Source organism: Amblyomma mixtum, chromosome 6 (assembly GCF_055824585.1).
Source record: "Amblyomma mixtum isolate Tamu chromosome 6, ASM5582458v1, whole genome shotgun sequence".
NCBI classification, from domain to species: domain Eukaryota; kingdom Metazoa; phylum Arthropoda; class Arachnida; order Ixodida; family Ixodidae; genus Amblyomma; species Amblyomma mixtum.
In genome coordinates, this window is record NC_143017.1 from 115,236,991 (window position 1) to 115,263,794 (window position 26,804).

General features: G+C 44.2%; 3 protein-coding genes across 5 annotated transcripts in view; 1 reads left to right on the forward strand and 2 right to left on the reverse strand.

Moving 5' to 3' along the window:
- Window positions 1-220: 220 nt before the first annotated feature.
- Window positions 221-8,525, reverse strand: LOC149340130 (peroxisomal membrane protein 11C-like). Its single transcript, XM_089548878.1, has 4 exons — window positions 8,236-8,525; window positions 6,153-6,331; window positions 1,960-2,031; window positions 221-1,166 (listed from the first exon to the last, which is right to left on the reverse strand). The coding sequence occupies exons 1-4, from the start codon at window positions 8,455-8,457 to the stop codon at window positions 971-973; spliced, it is 669 nt and encodes a 222-aa protein (XP_089405004.1). The 5' UTR covers window positions 8,458-8,525; the 3' UTR covers window positions 221-970.
- A 200-nt stretch (window positions 8,526-8,725) lies between these two features.
- Window positions 8,726-15,587, forward strand: LOC149340131 (calmodulin-like protein 4). 2 transcript variants are annotated; one of them, XM_089548880.1, is made up of 6 exons: window positions 8,726-8,842; window positions 8,984-9,014; window positions 9,142-9,273; window positions 9,827-10,009; window positions 12,486-12,624; window positions 15,439-15,587. In XM_089548880.1, exons 1-5 carry the CDS (start codon window positions 8,840-8,842, stop codon window positions 12,584-12,586), a joined length of 450 nt encoding a protein of 149 aa, XP_089405006.1. In that variant the 5' UTR covers window positions 8,726-8,839; the 3' UTR covers window positions 12,587-12,624; window positions 15,439-15,587. The 2 variants fall into 2 exon arrangements, with proteins under 2 accessions (XP_089405006.1, XP_089405005.1); XM_089548879.1 differs by lacking the exon at window positions 15,439-15,587 and having other exon boundaries at window positions 12,486-12,699.
- Window positions 15,588-21,661: 6,074 nt separating this feature from the next.
- LOC149340132 (proton-coupled zinc antiporter SLC30A2-like) overlaps window positions 21,662-26,804 on the reverse strand; it is a 59,575-nt gene continuing 54,432 nt past the window's right edge. For both annotated transcript variants that reach the window (XM_089548888.1, XM_089548886.1), the window contains exons 6-8: window positions 26,101-26,206; window positions 24,302-24,436; window positions 21,662-22,191 (exon numbers count right to left, since the gene is read on the reverse strand). In XM_089548888.1, coding sequence (XP_089405014.1) covers window positions 22,049-22,191; window positions 24,302-24,436; window positions 26,101-26,206 — 384 coding nt within the window. In that variant the 3' untranslated portion in view covers window positions 21,662-22,048. The remainder of the gene's footprint in view (window positions 22,192-24,301; window positions 24,437-26,100; window positions 26,207-26,804) is intronic.

A 26,804-nucleotide genomic window follows, 5' to 3' on the forward strand; every position in this document is an offset into this window, starting at 1 on the left:
TTCATTTTTTTCTTCCTTCCTGTTTTACTTAATTATACACGGTGTGGCAATGCCTGGCAGGTACAATGCCCCCTTCAACCCCTCGCCCCCCACTTTTTTTTTTTCTCACAGCACTACCACGTAACGTCAGGAAGCACATTTAATAAAACAGTCATGAGGAAACAGCTAAATGAAGCACCTCTAGAAGTCGCAGTTTTTTAAGGAAAGAGAACGCTTTAAATCGTGCCAACAGGTGTAAATCCTTTCTACTTTATACCACCTTCAAACTTTTGAGGTGACAGTATAAAACCACATACAGGAGTCACACAACCAAGCAGACATATGATAAACCCAGACTTTAAAAAGAAAAAAAAGAAAAAGACAAATACAGAAAAAGATAAAAGCATCAGCCACACTGTGTCTTATTAACACTCACTTGAGGACTGTTTCCAGGCTGCCTATCTGGATATATCAGAGTGCCAAAATATTCACGTTCAGTAACCACAATCCCGATTCATATTATGTTTTGTTGAATTAAAAATGGAGTCAATGTTTGGTAACTCCTGACAATTATGTGAAGAAGAGCTTAAATTATATTTTTCAATAATGCTAGGAAATATGAAAGTGCACATTTTAAAAAAAAGAGTGTGCACAATGATATCTTGTTCCTTTTACACTATGTCCAAGATAACTGTACCAGTGATTTGACACAAGGGCTATGACCACCAGTGATCAAAGGCACACTACAACAGAGTGTGGCAACTTCAATTCGTACTCAGAGCCCTTCTGATGTGGTCCCTTATCACAATGCGCAGACCTCGCAAGTCTTTCTTGAAAGCATTCCTCCACAACATTTCCGTCAGGCTGGAGAACCAGTTGAAGGAGTGCAGTGAAGATGTTGAGGTTGTGCACATAAGCGAAGTAAATGCCATGTCATCAAAGCAACATCAGCCCACTCGGACACACTGAAACAGTCAACCAACAGCAGCGGTTACAGCAGCAGCTGTGAGGTCAAGGAAATCAGAGAAGAGAGCAATCCCAGCATCCCGTTGTGCCATGGCCTCAGCTTGCCTGCCCAGAGGAACTGCCACGGTAGCCAGCTGATGGCATTGATGAGGTCAGCAATGTTCCTCATAACGCCCAACAAATGACCCAGCTGCTCCCTGGCGAGGAGATCGCGCTCAGCCCTGGAAGAATTGAATGCATGTATGCGTTTCATTTCTTTCTGGCATGGAATGACATGTACATTTCAACTCAGACATTGGAAAGAGTCTGTTTGCATCAAACACCGCACTCAAAAATGGCCTGTCCGCATTCTCTATGGCACGACTGATATGATGAGCAGCAAGAAATGCTGCAAATTAACCCATCCAAGGAGCATTTGAGAAAACAACAAAAAAAAGTTAAACATCAATTAAATACTTGACCTGCTGTGGTGACCACAACATAAACTTTATCTCCACAATCCATAACATTAACATGAGTCCTTTAAGGATGAACACTGTTTCGTGGTTAAGCATTGTGCAGTGGTGGAATGCTCCGGTTAAGAACACTGCACCTGAGTTTTCATTGTGGAAACAGCCTTGGATGAAAAGGAAAATACTAATTAATTGGGAAAAAATGTGCCTTATAGAAGAAGTATGCTGCAAATCTGTGAGCGCGGAAGTGTGCAGCATATATGAATACCAAAAGTTTTTGAGCTATTGATGACGTTTTTGTGAAATAGGGGATTTAAAATACACACACACAAATATTCAGAATTTTCTCGACACTAGAACACAATGCATGTCAGCAAGGGTTTCCAACTTTTGATACCATTAAAGCTGATAAAAAAATAATAATTACGCCAGTTCAGATTAAAGAAAAAAAAAACTTCAACAGCAACAGCCCTAAATGGGCTATTTCTACATGCTAAAGTAGACAAATGGTACTTAGAAAATGGAACTAATATGCCATCATTAAAAACCCTTCAAAACCCACCTTGTACTGTCACCTTTCACACTAGACAGCTTTTCTCGTCTCCGTTGCAGGAGGTTAATGGTACGAAGTGACCTGTAAGCAGATTAAGAATGGGGGTTATTTGGTTGTTCGTTAAGCAGGAAGCCATGCTAAACTATAAACTTCACACGTCTAGTCTATCCTTTGTGTCTGTTTTCGTCTTTTCAAAGCTAGTTTGGAGTGGTTTCCTGCAGAAAGATGGTATCTTTAGTTCAGTTAGAACAAATTTGTCTTAGGAGATAACATAAGACCTAGGAGGGCTAAGACCTATGAATGTGATAGCCGCAACGGGCATGAGTATGTGAAAGGAAATAACGAGAAAATGCACTGAGAGAGTACACCATAATTAAAAACTACTCAGTGCAAAAGTACAAGTGATACCAGAGCAAAAAGGAAATTGAGCTCCTTCGCATTTTTTCGGCTGATTGTTAGCCCAGCAATGCATAAGTAATAACCTGTCTGATGCGCAAAGTTTCTTTACCTTCCTTATTAAGTGTGCAAAAATGTGGAATCAACACACATGCACTGACGAGGGGTCAAGCCAAGTTCTATGCATAATGGAAAAAAATTTAATTTCAAATTAGAGGTACAGTTTAATCTTTATATACTGAAATCTCAGAACACACTACTGTAAAATAGCCCTATAGTGTGTTCAATACGCTGCCCCCAGAGTTACCACAAACCATAGCCTTGCCTGAGGCATCCAGGAAAATGCACAATTAGTCACTTGACAGCTTCAAAAGCATGGGGTGTCTGTGCTTTTGAAGCTGTGCTTGCCCCGTATCCCAATATTGTAAAACAAGCACTTGATAAGGTTTCAGAAAGCAACAAAACCCGCAAAATGCTTTTGCTTGGTTAAAGCACTTCAAATAGATGCACGCAGTCAAGTTGTCCTCACATTATGGAAGTAGCACACATCACATCATCACATGTGATGTATGTTACTTTCTTAGTGTGTGGACAACTTGAACATTGGCTGTTATACATTCAAAAGACTCTAATGTGATCACGGCAGTTTTGGCATGGTGACACGGCCTCTTCACTTTGCTTTTCAGCTAGATGAAAGTAGTTTCTTTAACCGACTGCCACTCATTTTTCTGCCGGTAAACAGGTCACATATAGAGAGGGGAGGGACACCTTATCTCGTGGCCACAGATAATATGGAAGGGAAATATCACAAAGTGAACAAGAAAACCTGGTTGGAAGAGAGAACTACGTCAGCTGAAGACTACCTCAGTTGGGCAACACAATTAACAGGAGTCATCTGAGAAGAGCGCCTCTGTTTACTAACAAGCAACTGCTCTCACATGCCACTTTGGGGTGGAGGTCAATGAGAAAAAATTAAGCTTCACTTATATCAATAGACTACCGCATTATCCCGGCCAGAAGGCTACGTTCATTGATACCAATGCATTTGTTAGCTAGAAAAGTTCACACTCAAAAACTAAACACCAGGATAAAAGCCAAAGACAAAATGCACGGCACACGAGCTCTAGTGCATAAGTGCAAGTGAGTGAGGAATACACCCCCTCCGCAAGTGTTATGCATGGGTGGGAACATTTTGTTATGTACTGCCAATTTTAGATACGATACGTCTCAATCCTTCCTAGACAAGGCAGGTAATTTCTCGGGGTGCAAGCACAGATGTCACAAAGCAGATGCATCGTGGAAAAAAAAAAAGAGAACGGGGGAATGCACCGGTCACAAGCCCAACAGGAGCTTGTCGTGGCTGCCTCAGAGTGCTGTGGGCATGCGAGCCAAAGCGACAATGCACAGACCCTCATAGATGGCTCAACCAAACAGAAGGAAGTGTCTTTGGGGCTTGAATCTTGGTTCTCCCGAAAACAAGACAACAAAAGTTGAAGGGCCACTTAAGCTCTGCTTTTAAAGGGGCTGCGAAACACTGCCTGGGGGAATACCGGCTATACTTCAGGTGGGTTCTTTATGTCACACAGATGCTGACTTAAAAAGAATTACACAAATCGATGCACAGGAACGGGAGTTATTCAGTGAAGAAATTTGAAAATACAAGCAAACAAAACGCTGCCCTCAACTCGATTTTGGCGGGGCTTCCCACTCCTATTTCGCTCTCCCAATGACGGCACCTGGCGCAACCAATCAAAACAGCCAGCCAGAGCACGTCGCGGAAGTTTGTACTCCATGGTTGCCTGCTCTCCAACTCGTTCTTGCTTTCTTGTTGTTTCCATGCCAGAGTGCCCCTGGTGGTGTATTTTTATTTTACTTGCTTTGCAGGGCTTTTATCTAAGACAAACAGGTTGTTTTTGTTGATGTAATATAAAACGCAGACAGGTGACAAAATGTGTCTCTATTTATTCACACAATTTGCAGTATATTTACTGTTTGTCCGATCATCAAGCTAGCGCCAGGTGATGTCATATCTGCTGCTAAAAACCCTGCACTGTGTGGCGACACCATCAGAGCCATGAAGTTGTTTTTGGGAGGAGGACATTAAAATATTAAAAAACCTAATATACCCGGTATTACCGACGCTAATAGCACCATTATAACTCACTGTATGCAATCAACAGGCAAAACAGTTAACTAAGTTTGTGTTTCTGGGCCCCTTTAAGGGTGTGACGCGACAGTGGTTCCTCTTGGCCATGCAGACCCAGACACTGTTTCCTCTTTAACAATCACGATCATTACGCTGTCGTATAACATTGTATGAATGCTAGGAAACGCATGCTGCCCATTTCTGTTGCTGTCCACAGTGTGTGGAACTGATGCAAGACGTTTTTTTCTAGCTGCGATTCAGAGCAGGGGAAAGTAGCACTTGCTTTTGATATGTTTTTCTTTGTCATATTTCTGTGGAATGCCCGAGCTAAAGAAAAGGCAGGAGAATTAGCTATTGGCTGGCGGACGAATTTGGCAGGAATGTGATGGAATGGGTGCGCGCGAGCAAGAGCATGTGAGGTTGGTTTGGCAGCAGCCGGGAAGGTTGGTCACGTGTGGAAGGCAGTTGGTCCAAGCCTGTGAAGTTCAGACAGAAATTCTTGTGCAATGGCCAGAGGGGTCAACCATTGTCCAGGGTCATAGTTAACTTTCGAAGAGATGTTACTAGAAACTGAATGTAGAAATCACCGAAGCACCAAGTTACAGCTGAAGCAGGGAGTCCGAAGCGTTAGTGCAAATGTTAATGTGAGCCAGTTTTGTACATAGACTAAACAACTTCACTGAGAAAGCCTTGGAGTGCCTCACCTGTGCACGACCTGCAAACCGATCTGCAGCTGTCAATAACAAAGCATGTTCCCAGGGTTCGTCACGTGACCCGCCCTCTAACCCTTCATCTCAACATCTCATCCACCATGGTATGACGAGAGAAAGATTGCGACTGTAGAATTCAAGAACCATAAATTTAAATGCAATGAATGCACTGACTAAAGTTGTCAATGGAAAATGCGAACAAGAAAGCTTGATCCTGAGAACATGTCACAATAAGTTACGTTCAGCATAAACTGCTCACCAAGCAGCTACGTTCGGCAACAAAAACTTCGGCAGCAGTCACCTAACAACATGCAAAACTGGTTTCATGGTAAAATGCAGTAGGCAGTCACAGAGCACTAGGACCATTTTACAGCATGTGCAGCTCCTAGATGTGCTAATTCTGTACATGTCTGTCAAGTGCACCTCACTAGGTGACACCATCCCCTCGCACCCCCCCACCCCCCATCAGATGACCCGAGCTGAAAAGTGCGTTGTTGTTTCACAGGAAGACGCTCCTCAAACATGGCTCACAGTAAGACACTGGCCCTATGCAATCTGTGTAACATTAATAAACCTGCTTCATTAAACTGATTACAACATATGTGGTTGCAATTTTCTAATTTTGCAAAAACAACAACAAAAAAAAAACAAATCAGTCACCTCATATAGATATAAACGTGTGTCTAAAAGTTCTGCTTAATCTTGTAGCCAGCTGTTTACAACAAACTCTGGTTGTTGAGCTGTTACTCAACAAGAAAAAGACTAGCAATCACCCTGCATTTCAGTTCTTTTTCACATCTCATTTTTTCATCCTGTTTCGAACAAATATGCAACTGCATCAAATTCCCAGTGCTCTCTTCTTCTGTTGTAACTAAGTGTAGACACACAATGAAGGAATAAACAGCTATAATGATACCATTTCCTTACTCATGCCTGTTGCTGTGACATACCTAGCAATGCCGCAGTACAAGGAGATAGCCCATAAGACTGTGCCAGCAGTCTCCCACCGGCTGCCGTCAAGTGAGATAATTTGTTTGTTGCATAGCCACGATATGTGCTCGATAGGATAGAATGCCTGGTCGGCAATGTTCTTGAGGACTCCCAACGCCTGGAGAGTAGAGTCATTTTCCTGCAAAATGAAGAAATAACAATTAACACAGTATCTCACGTTGGTTTGACATTGGATGCTATTTTTGTACAGCGGCAAGTGATGGAGACGTTCCGAGAAAGACAACGCGAGCTGCACATGGTACTCAAAGACCTGGAGAAAGTATATCATAGGCTGCTCAGACATTTGATAAGGAGGTGCCTATGCCAGGAAGAGGTACCAGAAAAATATGTCATGCTGGTCCAAAAACTTTACAGGAGTGCAATGACAAAGGTTACAAGCTGTGCGGGATAAAAAGGAAGCTCCGAGGAGAACACAGGGTTGCACCAAGGGTTGGCACTGAGCCCACTTCTGTTTAATCTCGCTATGGAAGCACCGAAAGATGAGGTGAGGGACCAAGCTACTTTGGACCTTATTATGCGACAACAATATCATACTTTTGGTCAAATCGATAGAAGAAGCAGTGAAGAAACTGGAGAAGTGAAGGACAGCAATACATGTCCAGCTGGCCAAGCTAATCTGGAGACAGGGATTGCTGAAAAACCCTTGGCACCACAGTACACCAGGACAGAGAAACTGATTCAGAATACAGGTAAGATGAAAAAGCTGGAGAGACCTGTGTCAGGAGCACTATGTGACAGGAGTGTCCTCCAGCTAAAGGAGCAAGTTTATAAGACGGTGGTGAAATCAGCTATGATGTATGCAATGGATACAGCAGCTCTGGAGGAAAGGACTGGTTTATTGGGGTTTAACGTCCCAAAGCGACTCAGGCTATGAGGGACACCGTAGTGAAGGGCTCTGGAAATTTCGACCACCTGGGGTTCGTTAATGTGCACTGACATCACACAGAACATGGCCTCTTGAATTTCGCCTCCATCAAAATTTGGCCGGCGCGGCCGAATGCAAGAAGAGAGAGTGAGTGCAGAATGACCACATAGGGGGCTGGTTAAGGTGGCAAACAGTGTAGCAAAGCTGAGTCAAGGCTCCTTTGGAATGGTCACGTACATCAAACGTATACATGAGGACGACCGGCAAGGAGGTGGAGAGAATTGGTTGAGACAGATCCTTGAGGGAAGAAGCTGTACGTGAGGACGACCCAGGACAGAAAGAGGTGGAGGGCGTTCATTACATACAGTGACCCCACATAAACAAGTGGGTATACGCTGAAGAAAGAAGGCAGTATCATATAGCACAGAGGGTGAAATTGCTTGACAATCAATGTGAAGTCAATTAGAGAAAACCTTGATGCTCTTTGAAATGAACGGTGCAACACCCATATACATATTTTTGCTTAATCTACAATGCCAGTATTTATATAGTATCAGTCAAGCAAGCAGGGTACTTGTTGAGCCTACTAAAAAATAAATAACATGTTAAAGTGGCGCTGTACAAATTATTTTTCTGAGAGTGATAAGAAATTGTACATTGTCTGTGCTAGCTATTACTTTAGTGCCAACATCTGAAATTTAACACCTGAGCGCGCTGCTTAATTATTTTGATTAGCTCAGCTGCTTCGTTTTCTTACTTTCTAGCTCGATGCAATATAAATTTTCATTGATACCCTGAATTTTAGTTGACTTTCCAGCACGCTGCAATTTCATAACAGATTAATAGATCGCCGTTGGCGCGATAAGCTCTACGATTAATGTAAAATGAAGCACCGCTGCACCGCCAGGTTATCCCTGAAACTTGACAATAATTTTTCTATTAATTAGAGCAGTACAGAAGTGTAGTTAGGCTCTCGAATTTGTATTATATCTGTTGAAGCAATATTTATGATGCGATTTCTAGGCAGTATATGTGCAAATGGTCAGACTCGAATGAATATAGTTCTCGTGTGCCGTTTGCCGAATCGGAGAGGCAACTCGGAACAAGGAAAGCGGTCTTGCATGGTTCACGCAAGAATTAGTAGTCTGCACACTCACCTGCTTCCCGAGACCGTAGGATAAACTGTACTGCAACATCGGCCAGTCATCGAGAAGCCTGCACACAACACGGCAGTGGCTGAACTCCGAGCTTGCGACTCGCAACTTTCGCGATAAACTTCCTTTTGTGAGGCCGCTGCTCAAAAGGCAAGCGTAGCCCAAAGTCCGAATGATCACGTCCCGTCCTCCGTGACTCTGCAGCATTTCTTCGAGGCTCTTCATTGCTGACAACTAACATATGAAGCGAAACACGAAACTTTGTACAACACGTGCAAACGACATGTAAACAAGTGCGAGTACCTGTGAGCGCATGGATACAAAAATAAAGCGAATTGGACCACAGTCTCTTCTACTGCTTCAACAACATGTTTTGTTGTTAATTATTTGTCAACAGTATAAATGTTAACCCTCTTTCTGGACCAAACAGTTTTGTCCTCTTGAAATAGTTGTGCTGTTACCACAATATCCCGCACTATTTTTTAAAGCGCATCTCTTCGGAGTAAACATTTCGCGCTGCACCGTGTCATCGCCGTTTTTCCTGTTCGTGCGACGCTACGCACGACTTCTCGACTTCCTGGTGTTTCTTATTTGCAACTAAGTAATCATGGTGAGCGATCACATTGTTGCACATTTTCACAAATCGCTGATAAGTCAGCAAAAAACAGAATATAACTTTTCACGGTAGTGTTGTTCGATCTGTCAAACGACTTCGGGCTGTGTATAATGCATCGCTGCTTTCGTTTTCCAGGCGAGATATTTCAGAGAGCAAGATATTGACGGTAAGACCCGACCATTATATCCTGAATTGCGTTGTTGCAAAATGCTTACTGGTAAACGACGGAGCATGGAGCCGTCGTGATGTGGCAGGTAGCCGAAACCTAATAGAACCAAATATGCTGATTTCAGAGTTCCGGGATTGCTTCTATTTGAATGCCCATTCCGGACAAATTCGCACCCTTGACGAGCTTACTCTAATCATGCGATCTCTGGGGCTGAGTCCAACTATCACGGAGCTCAAAAAGTATTACAAGGACAAAGGTAAGTTATACAGGCCGCTTGTGTACCTGAAGCACGGACCTGAAGTGTTATTTATCGTGTATACATTTGTTTCTACTGTGCGAAAAGGACGAAGTAAGGAACACATTCGACACACAAAAATGAATCAATGCCTGCCTAGCTTAACTAAATAAAAGTGTACGTATCTCCTGTCTGAGTTAGTGCACCATGGCCAATCCCCCGCCGTGGATATGTGCCATTCCAACATAGGGCGACAATAACAAGCACGCAGCAGAAACGAAGCGTTATAATGAACCTACTAGCCCGAAAAGTTTCACTGAAGCTCGTATATAGACTGTATCGTAACAATGTGAAATGTGTGAATGCATTTGCCTCTTTTTTTGTATGTGTGGTTTTATCCATTGTATTGGCAATTTTTGAGGCTTGGCCGATTTTCCAAAACTTTAAGCTGAAAGCTCTGACATTGTTGCTGTTCTGTATTGACTTTCATTGTAAGCATAGCAAAGTTGTCAGGCACGATCATCATACAGTGGAGATGTGCAGGTGTTTATGACTGTCTCAACCATGTGTGCAGGAGGCAAGATCTCGTTTGCAGACTTCTTAGAAATCATGCACGCACACAGTGAGAAAGAAAGCATTCCCGACGAGATTGTCAAAGCCTTCCGAGCCAGCGACAAAACTGGATCTGGTCAGATTTCTGGAAGAGAACTTCGGCGTATTCTTCTAAACTGGGGAGAGAAACTTACGCCTCGTGAAGGTGAGGTTCTTTCCATCAGTCCATCTTCTGCTTGCAGTTGTTTTAACATGGACTGAATGCACTTTACGGTTGCCAAAAGTGCTTAACTTTGAATGTGCTCTACATCAAAAGTAAAGGTCAACGAATGGCAGTGGCATGAACATGTGAGATGGTGTGATGCTGAGAAATGCAGACTTGTTGATTGACAGGAATGTGTCTTCTGCTGTGTACAGATGTGTAGCTAGGTACTTAGCACTATTCTTGCATAAGGTGCAGGTCCACTGACGTAGCAATCATATGCTCAGCTACACCATGCCACTAACTTTGTGTAACTTTATGTTGTCAGCAGGACCATATACATGCCTATGAAGTGGCCATTTCATCCCAGGAGTGATCTAACTAATCAAAATTTGGAAATGCTAATGTCTCAGAAATTTAATTTGGAAGGCACTTGTATGGAGTTTGGCACATTGGTTAACACCATTTATTCAAAAATGAGTGTCATTGCTGTCATTTCAAGCCAGCAGTTTTTCTGCTTGCTTCAAAGTGGCAACCAACTGTCCCTATGCTCTGTCAGCCTTCAGATAAATAGTGCTGCATGTCACTTACTTTCCGTTTGTGAAAAACCAGCGTGCAATGCCTTCCCAGCGATCAAGGGTCTTTAAAGCTCTAACATTCCGAGGTTGCACTTAGGCCATGAGACATGTCGTAGTCTCTGAATTAATTTTGATCAGCTGGAGGTCTTTAACCTGCACTGAGATTGCCCAGCACATGACACTTCTGTATTTTGCCGACACAGTGACTAGGATTTCGTTCCATCGCCTTGCGCTCAGCACTGGAAAAACGCTTTGGCCACTGCACTGCTGCAGTGGGTCCTTTTTCTATAAAATCTGGCCTGTACTGTGCATCCGTTTTCATAATAAACTGGGAATGCCAGTTCGCCAGATTTTGCAGAGCTTGCACAGCAGGCTAATGAAGTCTGTAATGAAGTGACCACTATCAGTCGCACTGCAGCAAAAGCTGCTTTTGCAACATTGATTTCTAGTCCTGCCGTGCTATCAAGGTGACATTAATTTTCTGTAATAAGAAAAAAAAATTGGTGGGGACACTTACACTCCGCCTTAAGGGTTTGACGCAATAGCATTAATGGGTTAACGCACATTATGTGCATTTGGTCACTCTCTACTTAATGTTGATAGATCCCTGGGAGTCCTCGTACCACTCCTGGCGCAGTGGTGCAGCGGTTAAGCGATGCGCCACTGCCCTGCGGTGGCAGGTGCTGGCACCGGTGGGGCTTATGCGACCAAGGTTGCTCTTTCCGAGCAACCTCTCATGACCAGTCATTAATTTACCTGCCGGCAGCCACGGTGGTCAGTTTGCTCACTGTCCGGTGGCCAGGTTGTGATGATGCCACACGGTCACATGGCTTAGGCGGCCCACCTTGGTTGCCGGAGTGGTCGGTTGCTCCGGCTGCAAGGCTTCAGACGGTCACTGATGCCGGTCAATTTTTTCGTACATGTGGTACTAAGACACTCTTGTCAAAACAAAAACAAAAAGCTTATTGCCTGGAAGAAAACGATAGCACACTTTACACACTCTTCTGTGGCGAAGTGCTTACTGCATCATATTTTATTGCTGCAAATTCACGTATTGTCATTGCTTTGTGCTAACGTGGGCATTTGGTGTGTTTTTTTTTTTTGTATTTTGTATGTAGATGTTGTTGACAATGCTTAGTAGCCATTATCTGTGACGGTCACTGTTTTCTGCTAATGTCAGAGGTACATGTATTCAGAATGAAGCGTATAGGCGGCTTACTGCTGGTTTCAGGGAGCAGATTTAGTTGTACTAAAGCTAACTTCACAATGAGAATCAGTATCTGTTGCTCTGTGGGATGGTCAGAGTCGCACTAGAGAATGTTCGAATTGTTCGATTGACTGTAATGCTGAAGCTGGGTGCTTTTATTAGACATCCAGTTGAGCCATTGCATGTTCCGAGCTCTTATGGGAGTACTGCCATTTAGTCAAATGTAATGTGGCTGTATTTCCTTGCAATATCATGGAGTGTCGCTAAGCTGTCCCCTACAGGTAGTGTATTTGCTGCATGATGGGAGTCTGCCATAGTTGACTCAATAATTCGAACTCAAAGTTGACCAAAAATTTGGTCAAATTCAATGGCATTCGGATTAAGCGAGTCACGAATTAACAAGAGTCCCCCCTACCCATTACTTCATGCTTGTGCTCATTGTAAGCAGTGAAAACCACATTGGTCCCGATTCCTTCAATGAAAATACTCATTGTGCAAATTGGCTGCCTTTCCTCCTTCTAGAGTTTTCCACAAATCTACCCCTATTTTATTGCACGTTTGTACTGGGTAGTGGTGCACCAATTTTATTTACGAGCATCAGTGAGAAGCATTTAAGCACTGAGAAATAGTAACCACTTTGTCCGCTCCACTCTGATGTCACCTGGCTTACCCTTTACACCTTGGCTTGTTTCAGTGGACGGCATATTTCGTGAAGCCCGTATTTCACCCAATGGCCCTGTTCAATATAACGACCTAGTGCGGGTCGTCTGTGCACCAGTACCAGACTACTACTGACGTAACACACCTGCTTTTATTTTTTGTCATGGTGCTCAGTAAGTGAACATTGATATTTACATAAATTATTTTTGTATCAGATGGTGGATGCAATAAATATATTTCTACAGCAAGCTGCAGCTCTATGTTGTGATTGTGGTGTCGAAGAATGGACAATGCTAATGAAACCCTTGCACTAGAACTGCAACAGCATGGCACAGTGAATGAAAATCTTCACATGCCAGTTTTCAGTGCCATCAAATTTCATGTGCCGAGATGAATTTCTCTGTAACATGACCTGGTTTTACTGAAACAAATTTTTGTATATAAACATGCTGCTACTGAAATTTTGCATTTAATCCTGCACGCCGAATGCAGCAGTGCTATGCTTATGATGATATACTCCCGTCAACTTTTTGTGACTCTGCAGCTAAGGCTAGGCAGGAAAGGGAAGGAGAAAGGTCTTTGTCCCTGAGCCTCAGACCTCCGCACCCCACTCTCCAACCCCCCTCCACACAGACTGCCACGATAAAGAAAAAAAACACTCCCCATTTTGTGATGAACAGCGCATGGTTGGTGGGGATGAAACGGAAGACACTGTTGAGGTGCTGTGGAGTACACGCTGTTCATTGCAAAATGGCATACCAACTCGTCCAAGCGTCTGTTTCTTTGTTTCACCAAGTTTCACAAAGGCCCGTCTCCTTACCTTTCCTGCCTAGCCCTGGCTGCAGAGGCACAGATAGTTGATCACGAGTATAGTGGAACTTCTCTTACTAACACAACATGGACTGCGTTGAGAAGTGCTGCAATGTTTCTCTAAAGGGAAGAAAAATGAAAACTACTGTATGGAGGTGTTGTGCAGAAAATCTCGCAATTCTTTTACCTCCCACGCTTTGCACATGGGCAGTTGGAGTTTTTATCTTTGCTTTCTTTGGCCATTGATGTAAGGCATGAAAGATGTACCACTAATTGATAGCAACAATTAAACTAGCTACTCCATAAAGCACAAGGCTTTTGCCTCCCCCATTTCATTTCAGTGTGCATCTGGCTGTCATGGTCTAGAGTAAAAAGAGCAGTATTCATGTAGCAGTAAATATTTGAGCACGCATGCCTTCTTTAAATGTTTGTTTGCTGGGCAGCCTCTGTTTCCACTGCGGCCATGATTCTTCGATGGAGGCGAAATGCTAGAGGCTCGTGTACACTGCAATGTTGGTGCACATTAAAGAGCTCCAGGTGGTCGGAATCAGCCTGAGCCCTCCACTATGACGTCCCTCAAAGCCCGAGTCGCCTTGGGATGTTAACCACCATAAACCATTCTCCCCTGCCATGTTTAGTCTTTTGCACTAGTGTCTGAATGGTGTATACCTACACTATGCCTGTACCATGGTGAGTTTTTATGGAGCAGTCATAATGCAAGTCAGACAACAAAAAAGTAAGAATATGTGTCAGGGGGTTGGGGAGGGGGTTGGAAGTTGGATTTCTGAGGAAAAAAAATGGCGCAGTGATAGTCTCAAATCTCGGCGGATGCTCGAACCATGCCGCGCTGTAAGGCTAGGGAGGAAGGTGGGAGAGAAAGAAGAAAGAGAGAGGTGCTGTAATGGAGAGCTCCGGAATAATTTTGATCACCTGGTTTGGTTTGGTTTATGGGGTTTAACGTCCCAAAGCGACTCAGGCTATGAGAGACGGCGTAGTGAAGGGCTCCGGAAATTTCGACCACCTGGGGTTCTTTAACATGCACAGACGTCACATGGCACACAGGCGCCTTTGCATTTCACCTCCATCGAAATGCAGCCGTTGCGGCTGGGTTTGAACCCGAGAATTCCAGCTCAGTAGCCGAGCGCCCTAACCACTGAGCTACTGCAGTGGGTGCATTTTTGGGGACGGGGACAGCCATGGCAGCAGCTCTGTTAGAATCACTAGGTCACATGAAGGAGCTGTACTCGGGTATTTGCTCCCAAATCCTGGCAGGCCACACAATGAGTGTCGGGTATTCCCAATGTCCGCAGCACCATGTACCATCGTGTATGTGCAAGGCTTCGAGTCGCACCAACAGTATCATGAATACTGCTCGAATGTTCCAACACACTATAACCATAAAATGCATTGCATCAACCAAGTGCCTCTTATCGATGAAGCTGGGCTGCAGCACAAGAAAATAATGACTGCATTACACTTTGAGCTCATGCATAGTAATGACTAGAGACCGGATTTTAGGCAAATGCCTATTTTTTTCTACGCTTCGTAGGCGCACCATTTTTACATATGAGCACGAATTAGGTGTTGGCAATATGTTTAGTACTGTTTTTATAGTGCCTATAAATGCCTATTTCCAACGTCGGTGCCTAAAAATGCCCTATTTTACAAAAAAGGGGCCTGAAATACGCTGTGGTTTTGCTTTCACATTCTGTTTGCTTTCGAATCCATTTCGGTTTTGAGTAGAACACACGTGGCAACATTAGATGACCTCGTCAGGTGAACACTGCACGCACCTACGCCGGCTGCGTACACAATACCAACCACGACAGCCGAAAATATCGAAGGTGAACATTCTATGAACAGTGTAAAGCCATCAAATGTTCCTAAGTACAAGCACGCTCCTGTAACATCCGTTGATGTTGAGCGTTCCTTTTCAGCATACAAGCTTGTTCTTACTAATAAGAGGCATAAATTTGAGTCCATCAACATGGAGACGGTGCTTGTCTGCTACTGCTTCCATGGCTTTAACAGTGATTTCTAGATGGGCGATGTTTATTTTAGCATAGATCGTCGTGGATGTACGTGGGCCCGTGCAGGACTATGATTCTTTTCAGCATATTCCGCATCAAGCAGCACTGTGTGTAACTTTTTCTAGCATCTCATATTTATGGTTTCAGACCCTTCTAATGGCAAGCACCATTTGATAGTCGCAAGGTTCCAGACACGTGAAGCCACAAACAATAAAACACTGTTCACACAAATGACAACATATTTATTAATGTTGAAGCATCGTGTATGCCTGCAATAAATAAGTTCAAATCCTGTGTGAGCGAAGACTGAACTCATTTCTCAGATGCTTTGAATTGACGTTTCTATCAATTTCTAAATACATAGCCTCCTGTTAAGGTGTTCATTGTTTCTACTTCTGTACACGAAAAGCGAATTGTTTGTTTTGAGGTATACAAAAATGTTTTAAAAGGGTTGGTAACCGTCCCTTTTGCTCTGCTGAAGCATGTGTATTGTACGAAAAGTTGTGCGACAGCCTTAAAAAAAAAACGGCTTCTAATGTTCGCATCTTGCTTAATTAAGGTCCCAAATGATTCCTGCTGTGTTTTATTTTACGGCAGATATTGTGCGGTGAAGTTCGGAACTGTGTGCACTTTTGATAAAGTTTAGAGTGCCTATTTTTCTCCGTTAGGTGCCTAAAATGCAATTTTAGCCGCCTATTTATGGCACCTATAACGTGCTTTTTAGTGCCTAAAAATCCGGCCTCTAGTAATGACATATTGCTCCCGTTAGTGGTGGGTTAGTGCTTGCTACAAGGAAATGACAGGCGCAGCAGTTTTCTCATCCATGCATGCCTCAACTGTGCCAACAGGGACAAAGGAGGGGGTCGAAGTCTCAGGTCAGTTTCGAACACATGGGGCTTTTTAATGTGCATGCACACTGAACAACACGTGGGTACACTGTAGTGTGGGTGTTTGCGCAATTCACCTCTATCGAAATGTGGCTCCTAGGTCTGGTACTGGGAGATGCTGCTACCTAGAAATCAGCGCCCGAATACCATAGCCGCTGGGCCACTGTGGTGGCTCAGCTCCAGCTCTTCAAAAAGTGTGAGACATAGTAGATAAAATATTTTATTCACTCTTGCTTGCATGGTGTGCCACACTGGCCAACATGCTTCAGTATAAAGTATACTTCCCAGGCACATTGTATTTCAAACCAGGTTCAAAGATACGATATGACTGTGCGCTCAGAGAAAGCCTGGATAACAAAAAGGGAATGTATTGACTCACGGCATTGCCTTATGCACATACATGATATTTTAAACACAGTGAACACACAATGTGCATTACAAGTCTCATTGCAGTAACACTGTGGTTCACACTCTTGGAATAAATATACCTTTGTTTCTTCCACATCATTCACAAACACGCACACCTACCACCTTGGGTCAATCAAGTCACATCACTGTGCAAACATCACAGAAGACTATACAGTTGGGAAAAGCAGCTTAAAGACTTCTCCATTTTCTTCACTAGTGCAAGCTAATGCACGGGGAATGGTACTGGACGGTGTATAAGTGACACGTGTGCTTGCGTAGAAATGTCAAGATGCGAGAAGGAATGAGCAGTTTTCAGCACACTTGGTGCATGTTTGGTATTGGAAATCTAACTGCTTCCTAAAGCCTTACACAGCCAATACTGCATGCCTTGTACAGGAGTTGGTGGAGGACACTGAACCTTGGCCATTATGTACTATCGCGCTCAATATGAGTTGCAATGTGCGGTCATCGACCGGGCACGTTCCGTGGTGTCCCTCCTCCAAACAGTCGCTCGGAATTCTGGGAGAAACTTTTTCCTGAGCGGGGGTGCTGTTGTTTCCTGGAACAGCAGTTTCTCCCAGAATTCCGAGCGACTGTTTGGAGGAGGGACACCACGGAACGTGCCCCGGTCGATGACCGCGCGTTGCAACTCATATTGAGTGCGATAGTACTGCTTGCTTCGGACCCACGAGCATTGAAACTGCACTCTGCACAAGCAAATAATGTCTGCAAGGTGAAGTCAACAGAATACCATGTAAAATAACGCTAAATGATACACTCATGGTCTTGTGCTTTATCTGTAATAAGCGTAATAATGCTATGCATCTGTTGCCAGGCTGGATCACATGCTATCTCACTACTAAATAAATGAAGCCAAACAATGTACACAAGGCTTGTGTAATGCTGCTATGTATCTCTTGCAGAGCTGAGTAATGTTGCTATGTATCTCTTGCAGAGCTGAATCGCATCATTATCTCACCTTTAAGTAAGTGTACCTTGTACACTGCTGTAAGTGAAAGACGAGTGCAACACAAAGAAATGCTCTCAACCTTTCAAAAAGAACACTACTTCAAAACGTTTGTCTAGCAAACAGTGAGGCTGCAGTGAGAAACCACATGCAGCGTTGCATGGTAGCTCTCATCAAAGCCCCCTGAGAGACTGCCACATGCTGTGCCAGCTCTCAATAGTGTGTAGGGCAAGGGTGTCCTCTACGTACTGTGCAGCACTATGCATCAAGTACAGTGTTTGCGGAACAACACTGCTCTTCAATATACATATAACAACAAAGTGGCAAAAAAAACATGTTACAAGAACACCTGGCAACACCCTATTCTAGACCGAGTCAACAATGACGCACACTTGAGAAGTGATATCAAACTATTCAAAAGCACTAACAATGAACTTTTTTTCAAACTTTTCTCCAGTCATTTACATGAAAAATAGCTATGTTTAAAGTGTAGCCATGCTAAAAACAGGAAAAGCGACTGAAACGAGCTTTAAAAATATCCAAAGGCAGCATAGAAAGAAAAAAACCGCTATAGCCATTTTTCATCAAATTTTTTTTTTACATATTCGACAAACTGTAGACACATTTTGTGCTTTATCTTGTGTTTTCTATTTTATTGCTTGGCTAGAATTAAAGTGAAGCAGTGCAGGCTGTATAAGGCTTGTAGGATAACACCACCCAAAGACTGCTCACACCTGCTTTGTGCTGCTGGTAAGCCATAACAACCCTTGCCCTCACAGTTACATGAGTTGATTCGGAATCAAAAGCACAACCTTATTGCATTGACCTTGAATTAGCAGTCGCCTCTCAAGTACTACCACACGAAGCTAACAGAAAGTAATCCTGTGCAACCTTCACAAGTATCACTCATTGAACAAAAGCAGTTCTTTCGAACTCGTAGCTTATTGCATAACAGCCCTGTCCGGCCTTACAACTTCAGAGACTGAATTCTTGTCACTCCGTTTTTTTGTTGTTTTTTTTTCAGTGTTATCCCTTTGCAAAACACAACTAAAATGACATCCATGGCAGAAAAGGGGAGGTAAGATGGTTCTTTGAATCACAAACTTGAGCAAGGGGAGATGAGGAGGCCTCAATCTGCTGACCAGTGTTTTGACAAATGGACTTGTCTTTGTCTGCACCAAATGAAGAAAGGACAAGACAAAAAGAAAAATTCCCATGACAATACATTGGTGAACAGAGTGAGGCTTCCCTTCTTCAAGTTTGTGCTATCAAAATGGCAGGAGATGCAAACACCAAACGTGGTGCATGAAAACACAAGTGAGAAATCAAAAGAAAGACGATTTTTGAACAAAAGTCAACAGGCCCTAATTTTTGACGGCAGTATGCATTTCATAAATTCTACTCATACGCAGAGCTGCCATCCTTGATTGTGTGTAGCAAGGATATGACTTGTTGGGGCAAAGCAGCTCAGACTGTAGAGATCACGTAAATATGCCAGCACAGCTCATCAATGCACTGCTGACTGTGGCAAGAACTGCCTTCCCGGTCCAGGCGCTGCGTCGCAGTGCCCACCGCCAATGACATCACCAATGTCACGTGAAACAAGAACAACAAAAAGCACTACTTTACAGGAAAAAGAAATTGGCTTGAGAGCTATGTGAAGCAATGCTGCTGTACAGAGAGAATGCACTGCTAAAACACACACAATAAAAGTGTTCCTACATTCCAATTTTCAGCTTAATGCCTCTGATTTTAAGGCATCATTACTGCGCACATTACAAGTTTTGAGGAACAAATTTACCAAAACCTAAGAGTCTCAAAGCAATGCACAATGCTTGTTGCCTGGCAGCTCTCATCACTATGCGAAAGAAGGTTCAGAGTGGTGGTGTCCGCCTGCTCACATTCAGAGCAGAGTCCCAACATCGCAGGCAGTTAAGCCTAATTAGAGCAGGAGCTCCAGCACAAGTATGGTGGAGAGTCCCAACATCGCAGGCAGTTAAGCCTAATTAGCGCAGGAGCTCCAGCACAAGTATGGTGGAGAGTCCCAACATCGCAGGCAGTTAAGCCTAATTAGAGCAGGAGCTCCAGCACAAGTATGGTGGAGAGTCCCAACATCGCAGGCAGTTAAGCCTAATTAGAGCAGGAGCTCCAGCACAAGTATGGTGGAGAGTCCCAACATCGCAGGCAGTTAAGCCTAATTAGAGCAGGAGCTCCAGCACAAGTATGGTGGAGATGTCAGATATGATATACCCAAAGGTTCTTTGTATTGCAGGTACTTGGCTACCTGCTCAGCAAGGCATTTGGTGCTTACATCTAGTTATGATGACAAGATATGCCAGTATCTGTACACGTGCACAACCATCACAGAGCTCCTGCTGAACTCCAGCAGATATTACACAAACAGTGCCATCATCAAAGACAGCCGACAAACCAGTACGGCCCACAGCTACCCACTGCCACATCCAGAATGGGTGCTCACCCCCGAAGTCCCAAAAAGAAAAAGGAGTAAATTTATACTGGTAGCGACTCATGGCTACTACAGGTAAGCATCATACCACAGGCATGTCAAAGCAGGCCCATTTACAAGTACAGGGCTGCAGCCAGCAACAAACGATGATGCGTCAAGCGAAAGATAAAACAGGAAAGCCAAAGATGTAGAAGAACGGGTCGCAAACTAATAATTATCATACTTAGCTGATCGTAATAATGAGCTAGTTGGAGCAGTCTTGTCTGATTGGCTGAGCTCACTGCAGTAAAGAAAAAGCAGCTTTCAAATCTTAAATGCAAAGAGGTAGATTAGCACGCCAAATGCAATTTTTCCACTTTTTGCTCCTACAGGATTAATCTGTGGAAGACAAATGCAAAGATGATCCCTCCAAGTACGTGCTTAGATAAACTTCAAAAGTACCACTTAAAATGTGCATACTGTGCACTTTGAACCATAACCACATAATCTGAAGCAGATAAGACTACGTACATCGAATAAATGCAAGTTATATCAGCATTTTTCCATTTCCAGATTTGCCCCCTCGCATACTTCCAGCGTCTATAATAAACACAAATGCCTGTTTACTGAAGGCAAGAAACAGAGGCAGAAAAAAAAAAAAAATACTACATGAACTTTCGCACGTTCTACCATAACAGGCTTCACAAAACTCGCCAGAGATTCGAAATAACCAAATGCACAGCAAGTCTAGCTGCAATGACTCAAAAAGCTGCACTAGGGGAAAAAAGAGAGGGGAGGGGCAAAATATGAGCAGTAAAACGAGCAAAATTAAAGCTTCACTCCAATGCAAAAAGAAACAACTGCAGGTGACATCCTTCTGCTTTGTGCCAGCTTGCTGGCACCGGCCACTAGTCCCCTTGTGGAGACTGGTACAAGCACTTCTCATTTGTGCCAGATAATTTGCGCTCAATTTCCATGTAGAGGTAGCATCTGGCTGCAGGTCTTTTTCATCATATCTTGGTTGCCTGTGCGAACTGCCCGTTTCATCCCAAAATAAGCATAATATTTGTTGCCAGCAGTGATGCAACTTTGAACGCGGAGAGTTGGCCACCTCCCTTGGTGGTTTTGACGAGTGTTTTACTTTGTTAGGGGCAGATGGCAGTTCTTTGCTTTCACACAATAGTATATGTGACAGGCTAAACCTATTTGTAGGCAATGTTATGGTCCCATTCATTTTAGCTAAGCCGGGCCAGTACCAGGAGCAAATGAAACTCTGTATTGAGCCGTGCTAGCTACTGAATGCCTCCTGCATGACTTTAAGCACAAATTATTGGCTAACATAGGAAGAAGCACTCCCCAGTCTCGCCTGCTGATGACCTAGTCCAAATGCCTACAACACAATCGCAAGCCACTTATGCACTGTGACCAGAAATGGCCAAATGGAGGTGTACCAGATAGACTTTGCACACAAGAAACCACTGCACGGCCGGCAAGTGGTCCCACACAAGAAACGCGGAGTAAAACAGACAGGAGCACCAATTCAGCCAAAAGCAGTGTTCTGCTATTGTTTTCACGATGGCAGTTTTGCCACTTGCTGTACTGCGGACAGCACGGTGGAGCGGTGTGTGACAAATTTTTTTTTTTTTTTTGGTGCTACAGCTCTGGTACTCGCCACCTCTTTCTAATGTGCCATCTGTTTCAGCTCTTGACTACAGATGCCAGCACTCTTGACTTACCATCAACCCCATTGAGAAAAATGGCGAGTACGATAACGGATGATGCCGCTCATCACTGCAGTCAACTGGGAAGGGGAGAAAGCCCAAGAAAGGGCTAAGAGAAGAGAGGGAATCGGGGGTGGAAGAGAGCATGGCACAGCATTCGCAGAATGCTTTGCTCCAGTCATTAGAGCAAACACGCTGGCGAGCAGTGAATGTGCCACTCCTGTCCAAGTTACTCCGGGGCAGGAAACTCGCGCAAGTTGAGGAGTGATTGCATTGAAGTGTCATCGTCCTTGGCTGGGAACCCTTCCAGATGCCGGAAGGGGGATCATTAGGGCCCTTTGCAAGTCTCGCAGGAGAGCATCTCGGTTGGGCTGAACACCTCCACCTGAATGGTGGAGGTGTCGATTCCGAAGCTCTTCTGCACCAACTTCTGGGCCGCCTGAAGCACAGCTGCCTGGTCAGCATCGCTGTCTGCAAAAGACACACACGAATGCAGCGTGACACACCTTACACCTGAAATGAGCCCATATCCAAGACCGCCTCCCAAATCATCCCCACATCTTCGGGCGTGCTTCCTCTACTTCCTACAAAAAAGTCCTGTTATGTGCCCCTGCAGCAAACTGGATGAGTTGACCATACAGTAGACTCCCTTAGAAGAACCTGAAGGGACCAGAAAACTTGTACGTCTTATCAGAAGTTCATCTTAACAGAAGTGCCAATCAAAAATATATGTAAGCAAGCTAGATAAGTCCATATATTTGTCACACATGAAAACAATGAATAAAATGGCCCTTAGAGAGATAACGATAATTGTAAATAGAGCATTTATTGCACTATGCATGAAATGATCTGAAGAATGAGATCATGAAATAGTTTAGAGTGAATGGTGAAACAGATATACAACAAAAGAAGAGGATAACACAGACAAGCACTTGTCTGTGTTGTCTTCTTTTTCTTTTGTCTATTTCCCGCTGTGCGATCTACTATGAACTGTTACCTACTTGCACAGCCATCCATTCTTCTTCAGCAAGAAACAAGCTTGCGTTATCCTACTTGAGAATGGCATTATTCTGGTTTTCTTTTTTTGACCATTTTTTTTTCATCCTACTGCACAGCAGCTGCTATTTGTGTGCATTTTTTCTGATTTCTGCTTTCCATCCTGCTCCGAGTGCTTTGAAGGTGCCCAGCAGGGTGACTATGCATCTCCCATCTCGCTCCATATGCAACATAGCTGTTAGCAACTTCACAAACAGGCACATCACGTGCACTGCAGCACTGTGTTACCTGAAAATACAGATCCCTACTTTTGAAGTTCCTAGTCAACGAGCTGGTGCACTCTGCGCCTAGACGTCTCTAGTTCATCGGAGGCAACGCATGGCACATGAAGTGCGCACGATATCACGATCTGGCATCTCTGAACCAGGCGCACAGGTAGGAGCAAAGGTGCCCAGATTTCTCCGCATCGGCAAGAAGGCTTTCCCGCAAGGATGCGTCCCCGAAAGACAGCTTTCCCGCGCAACTGCAAGAAGTTGCGGGGAAGCTATCTTGTCAAGGCGCGCTTCCTTCTGTGGAAGCGTTTTATATTTACGTGATAGCGTTAAATGCCCCGTTATGCAGAAAACTTGGCATCGTCAGCGTAGTGAGCGATAAATAGGGTGGGTGAGGCAGGCAGTCACCCCCGGATAGCAACCCAGGTCACGTGTCCTTGTGGCAACATCCCACTGGATTGTGAGCAAACCAACCACCCTGGCAGATGGCAGTTAAATCAATGGCAGCACCTGCCATCGCAGGGCAGTGGCACATTCCTTAACCACTGCACCATTGCACCAGGCACGGTATGAGGACTTCCAGGGCCATATTAAGGGGGTACACTGGTCTTGAAAAAAAAATTATTAATGAAGTCACAGTTACGAAATCTTCACGGAATATGTATTTTTGTGTGCTGATTCTAAATATGTCATTTAATTTCATGTAAAACAATTCCTTGAGTACTTATGCACTTTTTATGCTATAATTTTGCGGAGAGTTTTGATGGAAATTTGCTGCGGGAAACTCGCTGAAATGTATGCCATTGGGTTCTCTCGACACCAAGGAATACAATAAGGGTGAAATTGTCTTCCTGCCTATCATAGAACTTAAGTTAGAGTTTTGAAGTTGTCGCTTCAGAAATGAGAAGGAAAATGTGTATTCCTGTGTGTGAAGTCGCAGCTTCAGTACCCTATTACTCAAGTTCTATGAGAGCCAGGATGATAATTTCACCCTTATTGTATTCCTTGGTGTCAAGAGAACCCAATGGCATACATTTCAGTGAGTGTCCTGCAGCAAATTTTCTTCAAAACTCTCCGCAAAATACTTGCATAAAAAGTGGATAAGTGCTCAAGCAATTGTTTTACATGAAATTAAATGACATATCTAGAATCAGCGCACAAAAATACATGTGCGCTGAAAATTTCATAACTATGACTAAATTAATAAAATTTTCTTTTCAAGACCAGTGTCCCCCCTTAAAGAAAAGGGATACCTCCAGCAACTTTTTTTTTTTTTCCTCAAAAAAAAAAACAGTGCACATCACGTAACTTACCAACAGCCAGATGCACAGCCAGGGCATTCCTATCGATTGTCAGTGACCAGACGTGAAGGCAATGTGCCATTCGGACGCCCTTGATGCTCTGCAGGGCAGTCTTCACAGCCGCGTAGTTGAGGTCCCTTGGAAAACCTGGCAACAAATCCAGACTGCTGAAGTAACTTTAAACGAGGAAACAAAGGCTGGAAAGCAAAACTTGTCAACAAGAAATGGGACCAATATGTTTCTGACGTTTGCATAATGCTTTGATCAACATGAACATGCTGATCATCACCATGATGCAGCCGCAATGCAAAGTAGTCTACGAAAGATCAGCGCACACGGAACCACATTGCTTGCTTCATTTTATAAATGATTTTTCAGCACATTCAGGCGTTGTCATGAAGAGTTATGCTGAAAAATCTATCACAACAGTTGTTACATGGACATTTCCGTGATAACGAGATAGAAGAGCCACTTAGTGCTCTTTTATCTTATCGTCACTTATATTTGGAGTCAACTTTTTTTGGCCAGCGAGGGATGAGAGTTAGGAGGGCAGGTAAACATATAGGCAGCAATATACAGTAATTCGAACTTCACGGGACTGGGAAAAACATTTGAATTATCCGATGTTCGAATTATCGAATGGCAGCGAAAAAACCGACAAGAACCATTTGCATTACGGTATATGTGGGGTATTTACTCGCGTAACGAACCCACTCACATAATGAACCCACCCACCCCCGATTTTTGCCTAAGAATCTTAAAAAAAAAAAAAAAGCGTCGTTAACGCTTCCCTGGGTTTGACACTGTCACGGCCCACAACGCATTTCTTGGCGGCGCGCCATGATGCTGCGCAGCGATAACATCACTTTTGACGTTAGCTCCAGCAAGGGGGAAGCGAACTTTGGCAGAGTGCCAGCGCTTGTTCGGTTAAGCAAGCCTCGTTTTCAGTACGTTCGCCTTATGTGCCATGCGCGATTGGGGCAGACGCCGTCTACTGCCACTCAAAAGCGGGCATCTTGTTCGCGGCTGAGCGTGTGCTTCCGTTGGCGACTGACCGATGGGTGGAAGCATGGACGACACTCGCAAAGAAAAAAAAAGTTTTTCGCTCGTAATTTGTAGCGCCCCTCCGAAGTCATAGCCTTCATGGGCGTTGGCTGGGACCGCGCTGACAGTGCTTATCCGTATTTTCGAATTAACAGGGCTCGAATTAACGAGTATTTAGTTGAGAGTTCCGGAGGTTGCGCCGAAAAGAGGGTAGGCAGCCGCCAGCGCGGTCGCCAATCCCTACCCTCCGGTGCCGCCGGCCACCGCGCCGGTGATGGCGCCATTTAAGCTTTACCCACTCTTCCAAGGTTTTATCTAGTTCCATCTTCTGTCCCCGTTTAGGACATACGCAGCCTCTAACTATGCGGAGGAGGTGCTTTTTTTTTTTTGGCCACATGCTGTGTGCCAAGCCGCCCAGACGCGGTGGCGCGTAGTTCGAATGATCCGTAACGGAACCGACTCGCTTTCGAATTAACGGGCTTTTTTATACACAGATCTCTAAGGAGCTTGGCCGGACCAAGTAGTGTAGTTCAAATTATCCGAAAATTCGAATTATCGAGTTTTGAATTAACGAGCTTTCACTATGCGCTATGACCTTCATAGAGTTTCCAAGGACGCGTTCACGAAACCTCGACGTAATTTGCACGTCCCCTTTTTTGAAGTGTAAAGTTAAAGAAACAGTGCACTAATTACGCGAGTACATGCAGCAAGTGCACGAAGCTGTCAACAACTCAACAGAGTCCCATGCTAAAGGAGGCACCACCTACCTTCCATGAGGATGAGCACAGCATCCCTCAGGATCGTCACCGTTGTGAACAACACAAGGGCCGAGAATACGAATGTGCAGACAGGGTCAGCTATCTTGTACTCGGGCTGCAAAAAAACACAGAGAGGCATGACAAGGCGCACACAGAAGAAACGCCAAGACCTAGATGCAAAGGAATAATGTGCAAAACTGGCTATGAAAAAACAAAGGCTGACACACAGGGACGACTAAACAGAAGAACGACGTACAGTAGCCGATCGATATTTCGGACTTTGCTGAGGAACCGTCGCGCACCTCATAGGAACGTGTACATTTTCACGACCGATATTTCAGTCTTTGTGGAGTCTAAAAGTTTGAATTTTCGGACTAAAATAGACACCAACAATATCGTGATGATCGTTTTTGAACCGAAAGTTTGTTATTTCGACCTAACATAGACGCAAGCGGGCATCGCTGTCACTAGCAACCCATTTGCCGCCACCGTGAAAGACGCCATCTGGGATTTAAACGGAATCAGCTCGGCAGGCGCAATCGGACTGGCTTGGATAGGCTTGGCTATTTGTTCTCCATTGTTGCCATTCGAGACAATGAGATGCTTTCCAGTGCCATCGAGATGGCCTAAAAAGGGCGCGTGATTGCATTGAAAACGGTACAGCGGGACAGCTGCAGCGTCCGCCGCGGCTTGGACGACGCACCCTGCGGTGC

Bases quoted from the DNA above. Each gene is read 5' to 3' on its own strand.
- LOC149340131 (XM_089548880.1), top strand. The intron at 9,015-9,141 runs GTAAGACCCGAC...TGCTGATTTCAG, and splicing joins CAGAGAGCAAGATATTGACG to AGTTCCGGGATTGCTTCTAT. The intron at 10,010-12,485 runs GTGAGGTTCTTT...GGCTTGTTTCAG, and splicing joins GAAACTTACGCCTCGTGAAG to TGGACGGCATATTTCGTGAA.
- LOC149340130 (XM_089548878.1), bottom strand. From the start codon at position 8,457: ATGAAGAGCCTCGAAGAAATGCTGCAGAGTCACGGAGGACGGGACGTG. The intron at 6,332-8,235 runs GTGAGTGTGCAG...TTCATTTTGCAG, and splicing joins CCTACGGTCTCGGGAAGCAG to GAAAATGACTCTACTCTCCA. The intron at 2,032-6,152 runs GTATGTCACAGC...ATCTGCTTACAG, and splicing joins TTGTACTGCGGCATTGCTAG to GTCACTTCGTACCATTAACC.